Raw genomic sequence first — 20194 nt, forward strand, 5'->3', positions numbered from 1 at the left:
ATTATGATATAAAAAGTCAAAATAATGAGATAGAAAGTCGAAATAATGAGATAAAAAGTCGAGATAATAAGATAGTAAGTCCAAATTCTGAGCCAGAAAGCCATTTGCTGCCAAGGGTGGCCTAACCAGGTATTAGCTTTTCACACAGGACCATGTAGCTTCGGATGCTATTTCCCCCAACATTTCTGTTGAATGCCAGCCACACAAGACAAATATATATATATATTTTTTTTTTTTCACAAAAACAATCCATTTATTCAAGTGTTCTCCAGCACAAATACATACGGAGTCTTCTTTATCTTCTCTGGGGACGCTAAACATAAGATGTGTATGTGTAGGAGCATGACTGCTACATTTGCTGGAAAAACTCTTCTTAAAAAAAAAATTAAAAAATTAAAAAAAATAAAAAAATTGTCCATAAACAGTGATGCTAGTAAATAATATGAAGACAAGTGTTTCAGATTAAAAAAAATAATAATAATATCATAAACAAACATGGAGAAGTTGAGCGCGTATTAGCATACATTATTACGCTACAGTGACAATTTCCCACAAATAAGCACCGACTACAGCAATCATCTAGTCTAAAAACAATATAGGAAAACTTTTTATTATTTTTTTTTTCAAGTACAAAGTTAAAATGCCTTTTTTTTTATTTTTTTAATCATAGAGTTTATTCACTTTCGTTACAATAAGGAACTTAAAACCAGTACGGTTCTCGTATGCTGATCATATAGATACCGTTGAATGTGTAGCACCGGAGGAGGGCTGTGTCGGCTAACAGGAAGTGTGGATTCCTCCATCTCTCAATTATTGGGGGGGGGGGGGGGGGTGCTGATGGCGGGCCCAAAGTGAAAGCGATAAGGTCACTTAAGAACTTAGAATGAAATAATCCTACAAGTTGTAATTATTAGTATTGTCATCGAAATCTAATTTTTGCGGTTGTTTTTTAATTTTTTTAATATTTTATTTTTTTTCGAAAATTATTTTTTTACTGCTTTATTTTTTTTCTTTTATTTCTTATTTATTTTATTTTATTACTTTATTTCCAAAGTTAATTTCCCCCAAATTACAACTATGTATATTTGATCATATTATAGCTTTTAAAAACCAATACATTTTTCTTTCATATTTCAGCACTGTGCTATGAAAATGACATTATTTTTCAGAATAATAATTCTAAAATATTAATATTATTAATATTCTGGCTTTGACATAATTCTCGGAAAATTACTGCTGATTTTTCTATTCCTGCTGATGTTTTTTTTTTTTAATATTCCAACTATTAACTTCCCGTAATGTGACAATTTTTTCTGCAACCTAATTTCCCCCCCCAAAAAAAAAAAATTCTCATATTACATATTTTTTCTTGAATAGTTCAACTTTTATGCTGCTGAATTGATGCTATGTTTCCTCATATTGTATATTATATATTATAGCATTATTCTTTTTTGTCATTTGATTTTTTTCTCTTAATATTTTGACTTTATTCCTGAAAAAAAAACAGTAAAAAAATCTTTATTCCTGGAAAAAAACTGTAAAAAATAAAATAAAATTACAGGTAATTAAAACAAATAAAATAAAATTTTTTACTAAAACATTTTTTTCACTGTATTTTTTTACAGTAAAAATACAATAAAATTACAGGTAATTACCTGTAATTTTATTTTATTTTTTACTGTTTTTTGTCTTGTCTAACTACATTTAAAATTAATTAATTCTTGTTTAATGAATGCTGTTTTTCAATTTTTACTAAAAATTTTTTTTACTGTATTTTTTACAGTAAAAATACAATAAAATTACAGGTAATTACCTGTAATTACCTGTACAAAACAGTAAAAATTCTTTATTCCTGAAAAAAAACAGTAAAAAATAAAATAAAATTACAGATAATTAAAACAAAAACAGTAAAAAATAAAATAAAATTACAAGTAATTACCTGTAATTTTATTTTATTTTTTACAGTAAAAATAAAATTTTTACTAACATTTTTTTACTGTATTTTTTACAGTAAAAATACAATAAAATTACAGGTAATTACCTGTAATTTTATTTTATTTTTTACTGTTTTTTGTCTTGTCTAATTATATTTAGAATTAATTAATTCTTGTTTAATGAATGCTGCTTTTCAATTTTTACAAAAAAATATTTTTACTGTATTTTTTACAGTACAAAATACAATAAAATTACAGGTAATTACAGGTAATTAAAGAGTAAAGAGTTTTAAAGAGTAAAAAATTATTTATTCCTGGAAAAAAACAGTAAAAAAATAAAATAAAATCACAGGTAATTAAAACAAAAACAGTAAAAAAATACAATAAAATTACAGGTAATTACCTGTAATTTTATTTTATTTTTTACAGTAAAAATAAAATTTTTACTAAAATTTTTTTTCACTGTATTTTATACAGTAAAAATACAATAAAATTACAGGTAAAAATTACCTGTAGTTTTATTTTATTTTTTACTGTTTTTTGTCTTGTCTAATTATATTTAAAATTAATTAATTCTTGTTTAATGAATGCTGTTTTTAAATATTTACTAAAAATTATTTTTACTGTATTTTTACAGTAAAAAATACAATAAAATTACAGGTAATTACCTGTAAAAAAACTGTAAAAACTTCTTTATTCCTGGAAAAAAAAAAGTAAAAAAAATAAAATGACAGGTAATTAAAACAAAAACAGTAAAAAGTACAAGAAAATTACAGGTAATTACCTGTAATTTTATTTTATTTTTTACAGTAAAAATAAAATTTTTACTAAAATTTCTTTACTGTATATTTTACAGTAAAAAATACAATAAAATTACAGTTAATTACCTGTAATTTTATTTTATTTTTTACTGGTTTTTGTCTTGTATAATTATATTTAAAATTAATTACTTCTTGTTTAATGAATGCTGTTTTTCAATTTTTACTAAAAATTATTTTTACTGTATTTTTTTACAGTAAAAAATACAATAAAATTACAGGTAATTACCTGTAATTACCTGTAAAAAAAACAGTAAAAAAATTTATTAAAATAAAATTACAGGTAATTAAAACAAAAACAGTAAAAAAAATACAATAAAATTACAGGTAATTTTTTACAGGTAATTTTATAAAGTTACACGTAATTACCTGTAATTTTATTTTATTTTTTTACAGTAAAAATAAAATTTTAACAACATTTCTTTACTGTATTTTTCACAGTAAAAAATACAATAAAATTACAGGTAATTTTATTTTATTTTTTTACTGTTTTTTGTCTTGTCTAATTATATTTAAAATGAATTAATTCTTGTTTAATGAATTTTTCATTGTCTCGGACAATGAAAAAGTTTGACAGGATGGGAAAAGCCACTCTTCCACATCGGCACCACAGCCCTCACGTATAAAAAAAAAAAAGTCATGAAATCATGAAAAAGTCCTGAACGGTTGGAACCGAAACAGCAAAAAATAAAAAAAAAAAATTAAATTACAGATTAAAGTACAGATTAAAAAAAGTGCTTCATATGTTGATAAAACCGCACATAAAATTGCTATAAAAAAGGTAGAAGGACTTTGTGAAGCCGCACCGTGTCGCGTCGAGGACGTTTGCACCTTGACGGTAACGCGGCGGGGCGGCGACCCCCGCTGGCGTTTGAACACTTGTACAGTAAATGCCACGCAGGCCGACGTCAAAACTAGCGTCGCGGTGTGTTTGCGGCGGCCTGAGCGGAGCCGAGAGCTTCGACGAGCACCAGACGATCGGTAGAAAAGCCGCAGAACTCGGCGGCGGCCTAAAGGAAGTGGTTTGATCCACGTTTGCGGTCATTTTGCGGAGCACCATGGTGTAGTAACCGTTATACAGTAGTACCTTTAAATGTGTGTAGAAACTGTAAACTAAGAGGTATTTGTGATTCGGGATTCTTAAGAGACGTACGGCGTACGTCCGTCACATCATCATCGGCGAGGCTCAGTCGCCGGAAGCAAGGCAAGGAAAAAACGAAATTCCGAGCCCCGCCGCTTCACGCGTTTTTAGCTCTTTTTCTGTCTCAGCGTCTTGAGAAGAAAGCATAGTCTCAAGTATCGATTTTACACAAATAAATCATAACACTGCTAAAAAAAAATTAAATAATAAAAAAAAAAATGCGTACAAATTATAAAAATACAAAAAAAAAAAAAAAATTCAGAGTGAGCGCTCTCGCCGCTCAAACGCAAGCAAAGTAATCTTTGAGCGGTGCAAAGAGGTGGCGGATGACGGGCACGCTCCACGATCGACCCAGCAGCCTCTGACGGGCCAGGCGGCTCATGTTGGACACGTCCGTGTAGTGGACCGGGAAGCCAAAGACCCTGGGAGGCATACCCAGAAAACATTGAGAACATTAGGGGTTGGGAATAGGTCAGTTATTGCTCCTATTATCCTGGAAAAGTCAACATTTTATAGGTCATTTTTGAGGTGTAATTCACATTTGAGCCACTAGATGGTACTCATGTATAGCGTACCTATGTGTGCCAATTAAGTTGCTTGTATTTATTCATTCATTCATTTTTATTTTTTTTATATTTTAATTTTCTAAATTAAATTTTCTAAAATTATTTATTGTATTAATTAATTAATTATTATTTATTAATTATTATTAATTATTAATTAATTAATTTTTATTTTAATAATTAATTAATTTAATTATTTATTTTCATACAAATTACAACTATGTACATTTGTTTTTTTCCTCATTATATTATAGCTTTTAAAAACTAACACATTTTTCTTTCATATTTTTTACATAATTCTCGGAAAATTACTGCTTCATTTAGCCATACCTGCTGATGTTTTTTTTTTTTTAATATTCCAACTATTATCCTGGAAAACTCAACATTTTATCGACGATTTTTGAGATGTAATTCATATTTGAGCCACTAGATGGTACTCATGTATAGCGTACCTATGTGTGCCAATTAAGTTGCTTGTATTTATTCATTCATTCATTTTTATTTTTTTAATATTTTAATTTTCTTCTAAAATTATTTTATTTTATTCATTAATTATTATTAATTAATTAATTTTATTTTAATTATTAATTAATTAATTATTATTTAATTATTTATTTTCATACAAATTACAACTATGTATATTTGTTTTTTTTCCTCATCATATTATAGCTTTTAAAAACTAACACATTTTTCTTTCATATTTCAGCACTGTGCTATGAAAATGACATTATTTTTCCTCATAATATTCCTAATATATTTATATTAATATTTTGGTTTTGACATAATTCTGGGAAAATTACTGCTTCATTTATCCATACCTGCTTTTTAAATATTCCAACTATTATCCTGGAAAACTCAACATTTTAAAGACGATTTTTGAGGTGTAATTCATATTTGAGCCACTAGATGGTACTCATGTATAGCGTACCTATGTGTGCCAATTAAGTTGCTTGTATTTATTCATTCATTCATTTTTATTTTTTTAATATTTTAATTTTCTTCTAAAATTATTTATTTATTTATTTAATTATTAATTAATTAATTTTATTTTAATAATTAATTAATAATTATTTAATTATTTATTTTCATACAAATTACAACTATGTATATTTGTTTTTTTCTCATCATATTATAGTTTTTAAAAACTAACACATTTTTCTTTCATATTTCAGCACTGTGCTATGAAAATGACATTATTTTTCCTCATAATATTCTTAATATATTTATATTAATATTTTGGTTTTGACATAATTCTGGGAAAATTACTGCTTCATTTATCCATACCTGCTTTTTAAATATTCCAACTATTATCCTGGAAAACTCAACATTTTATCGACGATTTTTGAGGTGTAATTCACATTTGAGCCACTAGATGGTACTCATGTATAGCGTACCTATGTGTGCCAATTAAGTTGCTTGTATTTATTCATTCATTCATTTTTATTTTTTTTATATTTTAATTTTCTTCTAAAAGTATTTAATTAATTAATTAATTATTAATTAATTTTATTGTAATAATTAATTAATTATTTATTTTCATACAAATTACAACTATGTATATTTGTTTTTTTTCCTCATCATATTATAGCTTTTAAAAACTAACACATTTTTCTTTCATATTTCAGCACTGTGCTATGAAAATGACATTATTTTTCCTCATAATATTCCTAATATATTTATATTAATATTTTGGTTTTGACATAATTCTGGGCAAATTACTGCTTCATTTATCCATACCTGCTTTTTAAATATTCCAACTATTATCCTGGAAAAGTCAACATTTTAAAGACGATTTTTGAGGTGTAATTCACATTTGAGCCACTAGATGGTACTCATGTATAGCGTACCTATGTGTGCCAATTAAGTTGCTTGTATTTATTCATTCATTCATTTTTATTTGTTTAATATTTTAATTTTCTTCTAAAATTATTTAATTAATTAATTAATTATTATTAATTATTAATTAATTAATTTTATTTTAATAATTAATTAATTATTTATTTTCATACAAATTACAACTATGTATATTTGTTTTTTTTCCTCATCATATTATAGCTTTTAAAAACTAACACATTTTTCTTTCATATTTCAGCACTGTGCTATGAAAATGACATTATTTTTCCTCATAATATTCCTAATATATTTATATTAATATTTTGGTTTTGACATAATTCTCGGAAAATTACTGCTTCGTTTATCCATACCTGCTTTTTAAATATTCCAACTATTATCCTGGAAAAGTCAACATTTTAAAGACGATTTTTGAGGTGTAATTCACATTTGAGCCACTAGATGGTACTCATGTATAGCGTACCTATGTGTGCCAATTAAGTTGCTTGTATTTATTCATTCATTCATTTTTATTTTTTTAATATTTAATTTTCTTCTAAAATTATTAATTAATTAATTATTAATTAATTATTTTTTATTTTCATAATTAATTAATTAATATTTAATTATTTATTTTCATACAAATTACAACTATGTACATTTGTTTTTTTCCTCATTATATTATAGCTTTTAAAAACTAACACATTTTTCTTTCATATTTCAGCACTGCGCTATGAAAATGACATTATTTTTCCTCATAATATTCCTAATATATTTATATTAATATTTTGGTTTTGACATAATTCTGGGAAAATTACTGCTTCATTTATCCATACCTGCTGATTTTTTTTATTTATATTCCAACTATTATCCTGGAAAACTCAACATTTTATAGGTCATTTTTGAGGTGTAATTCACATTTGAGCCACTAGATGGTACTCATGTATAGCGTACCTATGTGTGCCAATTAAGTTGCTTGTATTTATTCATTCATTCATTTTTATTTTTTTAATATTTTAATTTTCTTCTAAAATTATTTTATTTTATTCATTAATTATTATTAATTAATTTATTTTATTTTAATTATTAATTAATTAATTATTATTTAATTATTTATTTTCATACAAATTACAACTATGTATATTTGTTTTTTTTCCTCATCATATTATAGCTTTTAAAAACTAACACATTTTTCTTTCATATTTCAGCACTGTGCTATGAAAATGACATTATTTTTCCTCATAATATTCCTAATATATTTATATTAATATTTTGGTTTTGACATAATTCTGGGAAAATTACTGCTTCATTTATCCATACCTGCTGATTTTTTTTTTTAAATATTCCAACTATTATCCTGGAAAACTCAGCATTTTATAGACGATTTTTGAGATGTAATTCACATTTGAGCCACTAGATGGTACTCATGTATAGCGTACCTATGTGTGCCAATTAAGTTGCTTGTATTTATTCATTCATTCATTTTTATTTTTTTAATATTTTAATTTTCTTCTAAAATTATTTTATTTTCATAATATTGTGACTTTATTCCCAAAGATAATTTCCCCCAAATTACAACTATGTATATTTGTTTTTTTTCTCATCATATTTTTTATGCTTTTATGCTCGGGTTTGACACCAGAAAGCGTCCAAATGCGAACGGCGGCGATCCGAACTCAAGCGTACGGGCGTGGCGTTACCTCTCCATCTCAGTGCACCACAGGATGTCCTCCTTCTCGTTCATGAAGACCGGGAAGTGCTGGTCCTTGCCCTGCTTGATGGAGTTGGACCTGGTGGTGATGGTCCTCACCTTGTCAAACTGCCGGGACACGGGACACGGGACACGGGACACGGGACACGGGACACGGGACACGCTCACGTGAGGCTTGGAGGTCCGCGTCGGAAAATCATGCGGCGGGTGGCTCACCTTGGCGGTTCTTCCGTGTTCCAAACAGTCCTGCAGGTCCAACCTGTCGCTGCACATGGCCGCCAGGGGCCTGAAGAGGAGACAAATGAGGACCAATCAAAAAACAATCATAACTGATCCAATAATAAGAACACGTAGCAGGAGGGATCAGTACGTTTTTGGGAAGTCCCACACAGGGTGTCCCCAAAAGTGTGGTTGGGGGCCCAAAATCTTATTATTATTATTATTACAATATTATGTAAAAGTGCAGAGATAGTTTAACGCCATTTAAGCGAGATGATGGTTTATCGGACGATTCTTCCCTCACCATTCTCCCACAGGGGACTGAGGACAATGAAGAGGAGGCAAATGAGGACCAATTAATTTTTTTTTTCGAGCTCGGCAATCATAACTGATCCAAATATCACAACAGAATAAGAACACGTAGCAAGAGGGATCAGTACGCTTTTGGGAAATCCAACATAAGGTGACTGCAAAGTGTGGTTGGGCGCCCAAAATCTTATTATTATTATTATTATTACAATATTATGTAAAAGTGCAGAGATAGTTTAACGCCATTTAAGCGAGATGATGGTTTATCGGACGATTCTTCCATCACCATTCTCCCACAGGGGACTGAGGACAATGAAGAGGAGGCAAATGAGGACCAATCAAAAATCATTTTTTTTGGAGCTCGGCAATCATAACTGATACAAATATCACAACAGAATAAGAACACGTAGCAGGAGGGATCAGTACGTTTTTGGGAAATCTTACACAGGGTGAGTCCAAAGTGTCGTTGGGGGCGAAAGATATTATTATTATTATTATTATTATTATTACAATACTATGTAAAAGTGCAGAGATAGTTTAACGCCATTTAAGCGAGATGATGGTTTATCGGACGATTCTTCCATCACCATTCTCCCACAGGGGACTGAGGACAATGAAGAGGGGACAAATGAGGACCAATCAAAAAACATTTTGCTGGCTCGGCAATCGTAACTGATCCAAACATCACAACAGAATAAGAAGACGTAGCAAGAGGGATCAGTATGCTTTTGGGAAATCCAACATAAGGTGACTGCAAAGTGTGGTTGGGCGCCCAAAATCTTATTATTATTATTATTATTATTACAATATTATGTAAAAGTGCAGAGATAGTTTAACGCCATTTAAGCGAGATGATGGTTTATCGGACGATTCTTCCCTCACCATTCTCCCACAGGGGACTGAGGACAATGAAGAGGAGGCAAATGAGGACCAATCAAAAACCATTTTGCTGGCTCGGCAATCGTAACTGATACAAACATCACAAGAGAATAAGAAGACATAGCAAGAGGGATCAGTTCGTTTTTGGGAAATCTCACACAGAGTGAGTCCAAAGTGTCGTTGGGGGCGAAAGATCTTATTATTATTATTATTATTATTATTATTATTATTACAATATTATGTAAAAGTGCAGAGATAGTTTAACGCCATTTAAGCGAGATGATGGTTTATCGGACGATTCTTCCATCACCATTCTCCCACAGGGGACTGAGGACAATGAAGAGGGGACAAATGAGGACCAATCAAAAATCATTTTTTTTTGGAGCTCGGCAATCATAACTGATCCAAATATCACAACAGAATAAGAACACGTAGCAAGAGGGATCAGTACGTTTTTGGGAAATCTCACACAGAGTGAGTCCAAAGTGTTGTTGGGGGCGAAAGATATTATTATTATTATTATTATTATTATTATTATTACAATATTATGTAAAAGTGCAGAGATAGTTTAACACCATTTAAGCGAGATGATGGTTTATCGGACGATTCTTCCATCACCATTCTCCCACAGGGGACTGAGGACAATGAAGAGGAGGCAAATGAGGACCAATCAAAAATCATTTTTTTTGGAGCTCGGCAATCATAACTGATCCAAATATCACAACAGAATAAGAACACGTAGCAGGAGGAATCAGTACGCTTTTGGGAAATCCAACATAAGGTGACTGCAAAGTGTGGTTGGGCGCCCAAGATCTTATTATTATTATTATTATTACAATATTATGTAAAAATGCAGAGATAGTTTAACGCCATTTAAGCGAGATGATGGTTTATCGGACGATTCTTCCATCACCATTCTCCCACAGGGGAGAGGACAATGAAGAGAAGGCAAATGAGGACCAATCAAAAATCATTTTTTTTTTAGCTCGGCAATCTTAACTGATACAAATATCACAACAGAATAAGAACACGTAGCAAGAGGAATCAGTACGTTTTTGGGAAATCCAACATATGGTGACTCCAAAGTGTGGTTGGGCGCCCAAGATCTTATTATTATAATTATTATTACAATATTATGTAAAAATGCAGAGATAGTTTAACGCCATTTAAGCGAGATGATGGTTTATCGGACGATTCTTCCATCACCATTCTCCCACAGGGGACTGAGGACAATGAAGAGGGGACAAATGAGGACCAATCAAAAACCATTTTGCTGGCTCGGCAATCATAACTGATCCAAACATCACAACAGAATAAGAAGACGTAGCAAGAGGAATCAGTACGCTTTTGGGAAATCCAACATAAGGTGACTGCAAAGTGTGGTTGGGCGCCCAAAATCTTATTATTATTATTATTATTACAATATTATGTAAAAGTGCAGAGATAGTTTAACGCCATTTAAGCGAGATGATGGTTTATCGGACGATTCTTCCCTCACCATTCTCCCACAGGGGACTGAAGACAATGAAGAGGAGGCAAATGAGGACCAATCAAAAATCTTTTTTTTTGGAGCTCGGCAATCATAACTGATACAAACATCACAACAGAATAAGAAGATGTAGCAAGAGGGATCAGTACGCTTTTGGGAAATCCAACATAAGGTGACTCCAAAGTGTGGTTGGGCGCCCAAAATCTTATTATTATTATTATTATTATTACAATATTATGTAAAAGTGCAGAGATAGTTTAACGCCATTTAAGCGAGTTGATGGTTTATCGGACGATTCTTCCATCACCATTCTCCCACAGGGGACTGAGGACAATGAAGAGGAGGCAAATGAGGACCAATCAAAAATCATTTTTTTTGGAGCTCGGCAATCATAACTGATACAAATATCACAACAGAATAAGAACACGTAGCAGGAGGGATCAGTACGTTTTTGGGAAATCTTACACAGAGTGAGTCCAAAGTGTCATTGGGGGCGAAAGATATTATTATTATTATTATTATTATTACAATATTATGTAAAAGTGCAGAGATAGTTTAACGCCATTTAAGCGAGTTGATGGTTTATCGGACAATTCTTCCATCACCATTCTCCCACAGGGGACTGAGGACAATGAAGAGGAGACAAATGAGGACCAATCAAAAATCATTTTTTTTTGAGCTCGGCAATCATAACTGATCCAAACATCACAACAGAATAAGAACACGTAGCAGGAGGGATCAGTACGCTTTTGGGAAATCTCACACAGAGTGAGTCCAAAGTGTCGTTGGGGGCCAAAGATCTTATTATTATTATTTATTACAATATTATGTAAAAATGCAGAGATAGTTTAACGCCATTTAAGCGAGATGATGGTTTATCGGACGATTCTTCCATCACCATTCTCCCACAGGGGACTGAGGACAATGAAGAGGGGACAAATGAGGACCAATCAAAAACCATTTTGCTGGCTCGGCAATCATAACTGATCCAAACATCACAAGAGAATAAGAAGACGTAGCAAGAGGGATCAGTACGTTTTTGGGAAATCTCACACAGAGTGAGTCCAAAGTGTCGTTGGGGGCGAAAGATATTATTATTATTATTATTATTATTACAATATTATGTAAAAATGCAGAGATAGTTTAACGCCATTTAAGCGAGATGATGGTTTATCGGACGATTCTTCCATCACCATTCTCCCACAGGGGACTGAGGACAATGAAGAGGAGGCAAATGAGGACCAATCAAAAATCATTTTTTTTGGAGCTCGGCAATCATAACTGATCCAAATATCACAACAGAATAAGAACACGTAGCAGGAGGGATCAGTACGCTTTTGGGAAATCCAACATAAGGTGACTGCAAAGTGTGGTTGGGCGCCCAAAATCTTATTATTATTATTATTACAATATTATGTAAAAATGCAGAGATAGTTTAACGCCATTTAAGCGAGATGATGGTTTATCGGACGATTCTTCCATCACCATTCTCCCACAGGGGACTGAGGACAATGAAGAGGGGACAAATGAGGACCAATCAAAAACCATTTTGCTGGCTCGGCAATCATAACTGATCCAAACATCACAAGAGAATAAGAAGACGTAGCAAGAGGGATCAGTTCGTTTTTGGGAAATCTCACACAGAGTGAGTCCAAAGTGTCTTTGGGGGCGAAAGATATTATTATTATTATTATTATTACAATATTATGTAAAAGTGCAGAGATAGTTTAAGCGAGATGATGGTTTATCGGACGATTCTTCCCTCACCATTCTCCCACAGACCTGTTCATGCCAGGCAGGTTTCCCCAGAAGTAGCGGGCACGGTGGGCGGCCGACACCTCCTTGGCGTCGATCATCACCGGGTTGCACTGGCGACCAGCGGACAGGAAGATACAGGAAGATACAGGAAGTGCAGAAAGATGCGGTAATTTATTTAAAGGGCCATGACCACCAGGGGGCGCCAGTCCATGACAATACATCAGGCGTGTTGTGCTGACCTCCAGAAAGCGAGATATGTCCCTCTTATCACTGACACCCATGGCTACCACGTTCTCAAAGAGCCAGAAGAAAGGCCGCTCTTCGCCCGTCTTCGGCCGAGCCTCGTGCAGGAGTCGGTAGAACTCGAAAAACAGGCGGCCCGTCCCCTCTGGGGACAGAACGCGGTTGTGAAACAACAAGTCGCCGACATTGCAAACGACCTTGAACTCACCGTAAAGGCCTTTCCGGGCAGGGTTCACGATGGAGAGGTCGTTGCACGGACTCCCGCCGATGACAAGGTCAAAAGGACCCCACTCTTGTATCTGTGAAGAATTATAAAAAAAAAAAAAAAAAAAACTTTATGGATACTCGGCGGCACTCGTACACGAGTCACCACTTATGGAGAATAACGACTCACGTGTTTACGCGTAACGGTCCGCACGTCGCCCACGTACATAATGCGACCCTGATGCCGCACGATCCCCACGGCGATGGAGTCCTCGCACACCTCCGAGGCCACGTAGCGGCCCACTTGGATACCCAGATCTCGCAGAACCAGCAACCCTGGGATGGGGAAAAGCGAGGCTTGGATGATTGACACTTGACATGATGATTGACTGCTCTACTCCTGGAATATCCAAACCTGCACTATTGCTTTCGTTAGCATTCATACGTTTTCATAACAACAATAAAAATTACATCATCATTCCTAATATTGTAATACGTATACTGTTATTAATATAATCATATTTATTTATAGTATTAGTATTATTAATAATAATATTTGTTTTGCAATATTTTGTCAGAAATATTATTATTATAATTTCAATGAAAATAATTACTGAAAATACTATTTAAATAATATTAATATGGAATAATAATAATAATAATAACAATAATAAGGACAATCCAAAGATAATACATTATTGTTAAAATCATATTATTTTTATTGATATTACTGTAATTAAATAATAATATTATTTCACATTTTTCAGAAAGTTCAATTATTATGATTGAAATTATGATAAAAAGTAATAACAACAATAAGTAACATTATATTATAATATAATATAATCTAATGATATAATATAATAATATAAATAATAAAATAAAATATTATATTATGATATAATATTATGATATAATATAATAATATAACAATAAAATAATATGATATAATATAATAATATAATTATAATATAATATATATAATAATATAATATACTATATATAATAATATAAATAATACAATATTATATAATAATATAATTATAATATGATATATAATATAATATATTATATATAATAATATATGTTATGATATAATAATATAAATAATAAAATAAAATAATATTATGTTATAATGTTATAATATAATAATAATAATAATAAAATTATATTATATGATATCATAATATAATTATGATATAATATGTTATATATAATATAATATAATATATTATATATAATAATATAAATAATAAAATAATATTATACTATATAATAATATAATTATAATATGATATATTATATAATATATTATATATAATAATATATGTTATGATATAATAATATAAATAATAAAATAAAATAATATGATATAATATTATGATATAATATAAATAATAAAATAATATTATTACCCTCATAATATAATTATAATATAATATATTACATATATATAATATAATATAATATATTTTATATAATAATATATATTATGATATAATATAATAATAAATAACAAAATATTTTTTTATTATTTATTATATTATATTATATTATATTATATTATATTATATTATATTATATTATATTATATTATATTATATTATATTATATTATATTATATTATATTATATTATATTATATGAACATAATTTACAGTCATGTGATAAAAACTCTCACCTGTTGCTATGCCATCAAATAGCGACAAGACCCGAATGGGCTTCCTGTTCTCCACCACGACGGGGGGGTAAATCTTTGGTGGTTCCTGGAGCACCACAGGCACCAATACAGAGACATGCATGGAGATAAGACATCCATTTTACGTTCATTCAAGGTGGGGGCTTACTTACAAAATCCTGGTCGTGGTTGTTGGCAAAGAAGTGCTGGAGCCGGCAGGGCCAGTCGGGGCGGCGCTCCAGCAGACCGTACGCCCCCTTCTGGCCGCACATGAAGCAGTTCCAGGGGTCCTCTTTGATGGCGGCGTGGGCCGCCCCTTGGCCGACCAGGAGGTTAACGCACTCCACGCAGAAGCACCTGTATAATAATAATACAGAAATAACATTATAATATCTTATTGTCTCTTTTTGTGTGTACTATATTGGCTAATATGAGTGTAAAGATGACTATAGGGGTGCTATTTCATGTCTAGAGGGCTCTAAAAGTGTCAAAAAAGTGTATTTAGAAGGCGGTAAACAGGTTATCTATGCTTAAAATATCTTATTGTCTCTTCTTGTGTGTACTATATTGGCTAATATGAGTGTAAAGGTGACTATAGGGGTGCTATTTCATGTCTGGAGGGCTCTAATAGTGTTAAAAAGCCTATATAGAAGGTGGTAAAAACAGGTTAACTATGCTTATTATATGTTATTGTCTCTTCACATGTGTACTATATTGGCTAATATGAGTGTAAAGATGACTATAGGGGTGCTATTTCATGTTTGGAGGGCTCTAATAGTGTTAAAATAGTGTATATAGAAGGCGGTAAACAGGTTTTCTTTGCTTAATATATCTTATTGTCTCTTCTTGTGTGTACTATATTGGCTAATATGAGTGTAAAGGTGACTATAGGGGTGCTATTTCATGTCTGGAGGGCTCTAATAGTGTTAAAAAGCCTATATAGAAGGTGGTAAAAACAGGTTAACTATGCTTATTATATGTTATTGTCTCTTCACATGTGTACTATACTGGCTAATATGAGTGTAAAGATGACTATAGGGGTGCTATTTCATGTCTGGAGGGCTCTAATAGTGTTAAATAGTGTATTTAGAAGGTGGTAAACAGGTTTTCTTTGCTTAATATATCTTATTGTCTCTTTTTGTGTGTACTATATTGGCTAATATGAGTGTAAAGATGACTATAGGGGTGCTATTTCATGTCTGGAGGGCTCTAATAGTGTTAAAAAGCCTATATAGAAGGTGGTAAAAACAGGTTAACTATGCTTATTATATGTTATTGTCTCTTCACATGTGTACTATATTGGCTAATATGAGTGTAAAGATGACTATAGGGGTGCTATGCCATGTCTGGAGGGCTCTAATAGTGTTAAAATAGTGTATTTAGAAGGTGGTAAACAGGTTATCTATGCTTAATATATCTTATTGTCTCTTCATGTGTGTACTATATTGGCTAATAGGAGTGTAAGGGTGACTATAGGGATGTTATTTCATGTCTGGAGGGCTCTAATAGTGTTACAAAGCATATTTAGAAGGCGGTAAACAGGTTTATTATGCCTAATACGCTTTATTTTTTCTTATTAGGTCTATTATATTGGGTAATAGGAGTGTAAAGGTGACTATAGGGGTGTTATTTCATGTCTGGAGGGCTCTAATAGCGTTAAAAAGCGTATTTAGAAGGTGGTAAACAGGTTATTTATGTTTAATATATCTTATTCGCTCTTCTTGTGTGTACTATATTGGCTAATAGGAGTGTAAAGGTGACTATAGGGGTGCTATTTCATGTCTGGAGGGCTCTAATAGTGTTAAAATAGTGTATATAGAAGGCGGTAAACAGGTTTTCTTTGCTTAATATATCTTATTGTCTCTTCATGTGTGTACTATATTGGCTAATATGAGTGTAAAGATGACTATAGGGGTGCTATGTCATGTCTGGAGGGCTCTAATAGTGTTAAAAATCGTATTTAGAAGGCGGTAAACAGGTTATCTATGCTTAATATATCTTATTGTCTCTTCTTGTGTGTACTATATTGGCTAATAGGAGTGTAAAGGTGACTATAGGGGTGCTATTTCATGTCTAGAGGGCTCTAATAGTGTTAAAAAGTGTATTTAGAAGGTAGTAAACAGGTTTTCTTTGTTTAATATATCTTATTGTCTCTTCTTGTGTGTACTATATTGACTAATCAGAGTGTAAGGGTGACTGTAGGGGTGTTATTTCATGTCTAGAGGGCTCTAATAGTGTTAAAAATCGTATTTAGAAGGTGGTAAACAGGTTATCTATGCTTAATATATCTTATTGTCTCTTCTTGTGTGTACTATATTGGCTAATAGGAGTGTAAAGGTGACTATAGGGGTGCTATTTCATGTCTAGAGGGCTCTAATAGTGTTAAAAAGTGTATTTAGAAGGTAGTAAACAGGTTTTCTTTGTTTAATATATCTTATTGTCTCTTCTTGTGTGTACTATATTGACTAATCAGAGTGTAAGGGTGACTGTAGGGGTGTTATTTCATGTCTAGAGGGCTCTAATAGTGTTAAAATCGTATTTAGAAGGTGGTAAACAGGTTATCTATGCTTAATATATCTTATTGTCTCTTCTTGTGTGTACTATATTGACTAATCAGAGTGTAAGGGTGACTGTAGGGGTGTTATTTCATGTCTAGAAGGCTCTAATAGCGTTAAAAAGCATATTTAGAAGGTGGTAAAAACAGGTTTTTCTATGCTTGTGTGTACTATATTGGCTAATAGGAGTGTAAAGATGACTATTCGGATATTGCAATTAATTGTATAAATGTACAAATAAAATGTATAAATATATAAAAAAAAAAATCAAAGTACGTCTGCAATGTCTCACCGGCAACAGTTGTTGTTCCCGCACATGAGCACCTCGCGTCCGCCGCAGCAGATGGTGCAGTACGACTGGTAGCCGTCGTCGTCGTACTGATACGCACACTCCAGGAAGCAGTTCTGAAAGACCGAAGGTAGCCCACCGATGTTAGGAGCAATACTCGAAGTACTCAAATACTCGATACTTGCAGCGGCCGACCTTGCAGCCCTGGCACATTCCTCCTGCAAACAGCGGGTGCTCGATGCTGACATTCAGACTTCCACAGGAGATACAAATATCTGCAGGGAGAAATGATCAACGGTTGTCGGTATTTAACAGTATCGAGGTCAGACACAAAATCGAAATTCTTTCGGGAGGACTTACCCTCGATGCTGCGGCACTTTTGTCTGACTTCGTGAATGAGTCTCTCTGAGACGGAAAAACACAAGTTAGTAGAATAAATACATGCAGTGTGTAAATGTTGTAGGAGTTTATTATTGTGGATTAGAACATAGGAACACAAAGGGCTCTAGAACGGATGCCTGCGGTACGCCACAGGAGGGCAGCTTATTGTGACATGAGGTTTTAAAATAAAAATAAAAATAAAAATAAAAATAAAAATAAAAATAAAAATAAAAATAAAAATAAAAATAAAAATAAAAATAAAAATAAAAATAAAAATAAAAATAAAAATAAAAATAAAAATAAAAATAAAAATAAAAATAAAAATAAAAATAAAAATAAAAATAAAAATAAAAATAAAAATAAAAAAATTAAAAAAAAATAAAAATAAAAATAAAAATAAAAATAAAAATAAAAATAAAAATAAAAATAAAAATAAAAATAAAAAATAAAGTATTTGAAGTAAAAAAAAAACAGACATAAAAAATTTAAATTTAAAAAAGGCAAGTTCGTTTAGCAAACCATAAATTGAGTGTATTGTTGCATACCTAATATCCACCACAAGAATGCAAAACATTTGATGATACAGGAAGGGGCACAGAACAGATCCCTGCTGATCCCCGCTTATTGTGACCTGAGGTTTTACTTTATTGATGGACAGACATCCTTTGTTCAAACTTCAGCTCACCTTTGCTGTTTTTTTTTTCTTAAAAACAAAAATAAATAAATTATATAAATAAAAAATAATATAAATAAAAATAATAATAAAAAATAATATAAAATAAATAAATAATAATAATAAAAATAATAATAAAGTAATAATAAAATAATAATAATAATATATTAAATAATATTACATAATAAAAATAAACTAAAATAAAATAAATAATATAAATAATACATAATATAAATAAAAAATAAAATAAAGTAATCATAAAATAATAATAATGTATATTAAATAATATTAAATAATAAAAATAAAATAAAGTAAAATAAAATAAATAATATAAATGAAAAATAAAATAAAGTAATCATAAAATAATAATAATGTATATTAAATAATATTAAATAATAAAAATAAAATAAAGTAAAATAAAATAAATTATATAAATAATAAATAATATAAATAAAAAATAAAATAAAGTAATCATAAAATAATAATAATATATATTAAATAATAAAAAATAAAATAAAGTATTTGAAGTAAAAAAAACAGGCATAAATTTAAAAAAGGCAAATTTAAAAAAGGCAACATTTGATGATACAGGAAGGGGCCCAGAACAGATCCCTGCTGTACCCAAACAACAAAAGGAGGCCGCTTATTGTGACCTGAGGTTTTACTTTATTGATGGACAGACATCCTTTTTTTTCTTTAATAAACTAAACTAAAATAAATAATATTAATAATAAATAATATAAATAAAAAATAATATAAATGAAAAATAATATAAATAAAAAATAAAATAAAGTAATCATAAAATAATAATAATATATATTAAATAATAAAAAATAAAATAAAGTATTTGAAGTAAAAAAAAACAGACATCAAAAAATTAAAATTTAAAAAAGGCAACATTTGATGATACAGGAAGGGGCACGGAACAGATCCCTGCTGTACCCCAACAACAAAAGACAAAGGAGGCCGCTTATTGTGACCTGAGGTTTTACTTTATTGATGGACAGACATCCTTTTTTTTCTTTAATAAACTAAACTAAAATAAATAATATTAATAATAAATAATATAAGTAAAAAATAATATAAATAAAAAATAATATAAATAAAAAATAATATAAATAAAAAATAATATAAATAAAAATAATATAAATAAAAAATAAAATAAAGTAATCATAAAATAATAATAATATATATATATTAAATAATAAAAAATAAAATAAAGTATTTGAAGTAAAAAAAAAACAGACATCAAAAAATTAAAATTTAAAAAAGTCAACATTTGATGATACAGGAAGGGGCACGGAACAGATCCCTGCTGTACCCCAACAACAAAAGACAAAGGAGGCCGCTTACCTCGCGTCCTTTCGTCGATGATGTCCTTGACCTTGGGTTTCTCCACTGTGCTCTTGCGAGGCTTTTTAGCCGGCGGGGGCGTGTAGGCTGCCGCTTCTGGCTCCACCCACATCTCCGGGTAAACCTCTTTGTACGGGTTGCGCTCCTCTGGGGTATCAACCGCGGGAT

The 20194-nt window shown here is 30.7% G+C and overlaps 1 protein-coding gene across 4 annotated transcripts in view; it reads right to left on the reverse strand.

The window, feature by feature from the left end:
* Positions 1 to 3197: 3197 nt before the first annotated feature.
* The window catches only part of LOC131107275 (DNA (cytosine-5)-methyltransferase 3A-like), a 47719-nt gene continuing 30722 nt past the window's right edge, over positions 3198 to 20194 (reverse strand). For 2 of the 4 annotated variants that reach the window (XM_058057148.1, XM_058057145.1), the window contains 13 exons: positions 20027 to 20173; positions 17980 to 18024; positions 17815 to 17894; positions 17623 to 17735; positions 14949 to 15132; positions 14779 to 14863; positions 13289 to 13434; positions 13103 to 13193; positions 12891 to 13039; positions 12676 to 12761; positions 8214 to 8283; positions 7987 to 8105; positions 3198 to 4315 (listed from right to left, as the gene is read on the reverse strand). In XM_058057148.1, the coding sequence (XP_057913131.1) occupies positions 4174 to 4315; positions 7987 to 8105; positions 8214 to 8283; positions 12676 to 12761; positions 12891 to 13039; positions 13103 to 13193; positions 13289 to 13434; positions 14779 to 14863; positions 14949 to 15132; positions 17623 to 17735; positions 17815 to 17894; positions 17980 to 18024; positions 20027 to 20173 (1457 nt within the window). In that variant the 3' untranslated portion in view covers positions 3198 to 4173. Of the gene's footprint in view, positions 4316 to 7986; positions 8106 to 8213; positions 8284 to 12660; positions 12762 to 12890; positions 13040 to 13102; positions 13194 to 13288; positions 13435 to 14778; positions 14864 to 14948; positions 15133 to 17622; positions 17736 to 17814; positions 17895 to 17979; positions 18025 to 20026; positions 20174 to 20194 lie in introns of all 4 variants that reach the window. The other 2 variants (XM_058057147.1, XM_058057144.1) reach the window with 1 other exon arrangement.

This window comes from Doryrhamphus excisus, chromosome 19, assembly GCF_030265055.1.
Source record: "Doryrhamphus excisus isolate RoL2022-K1 chromosome 19, RoL_Dexc_1.0, whole genome shotgun sequence".
In the NCBI taxonomy this organism is placed as follows: Eukaryota; Metazoa; Chordata; class Actinopteri; order Syngnathiformes; family Syngnathidae; genus Doryrhamphus; species Doryrhamphus excisus.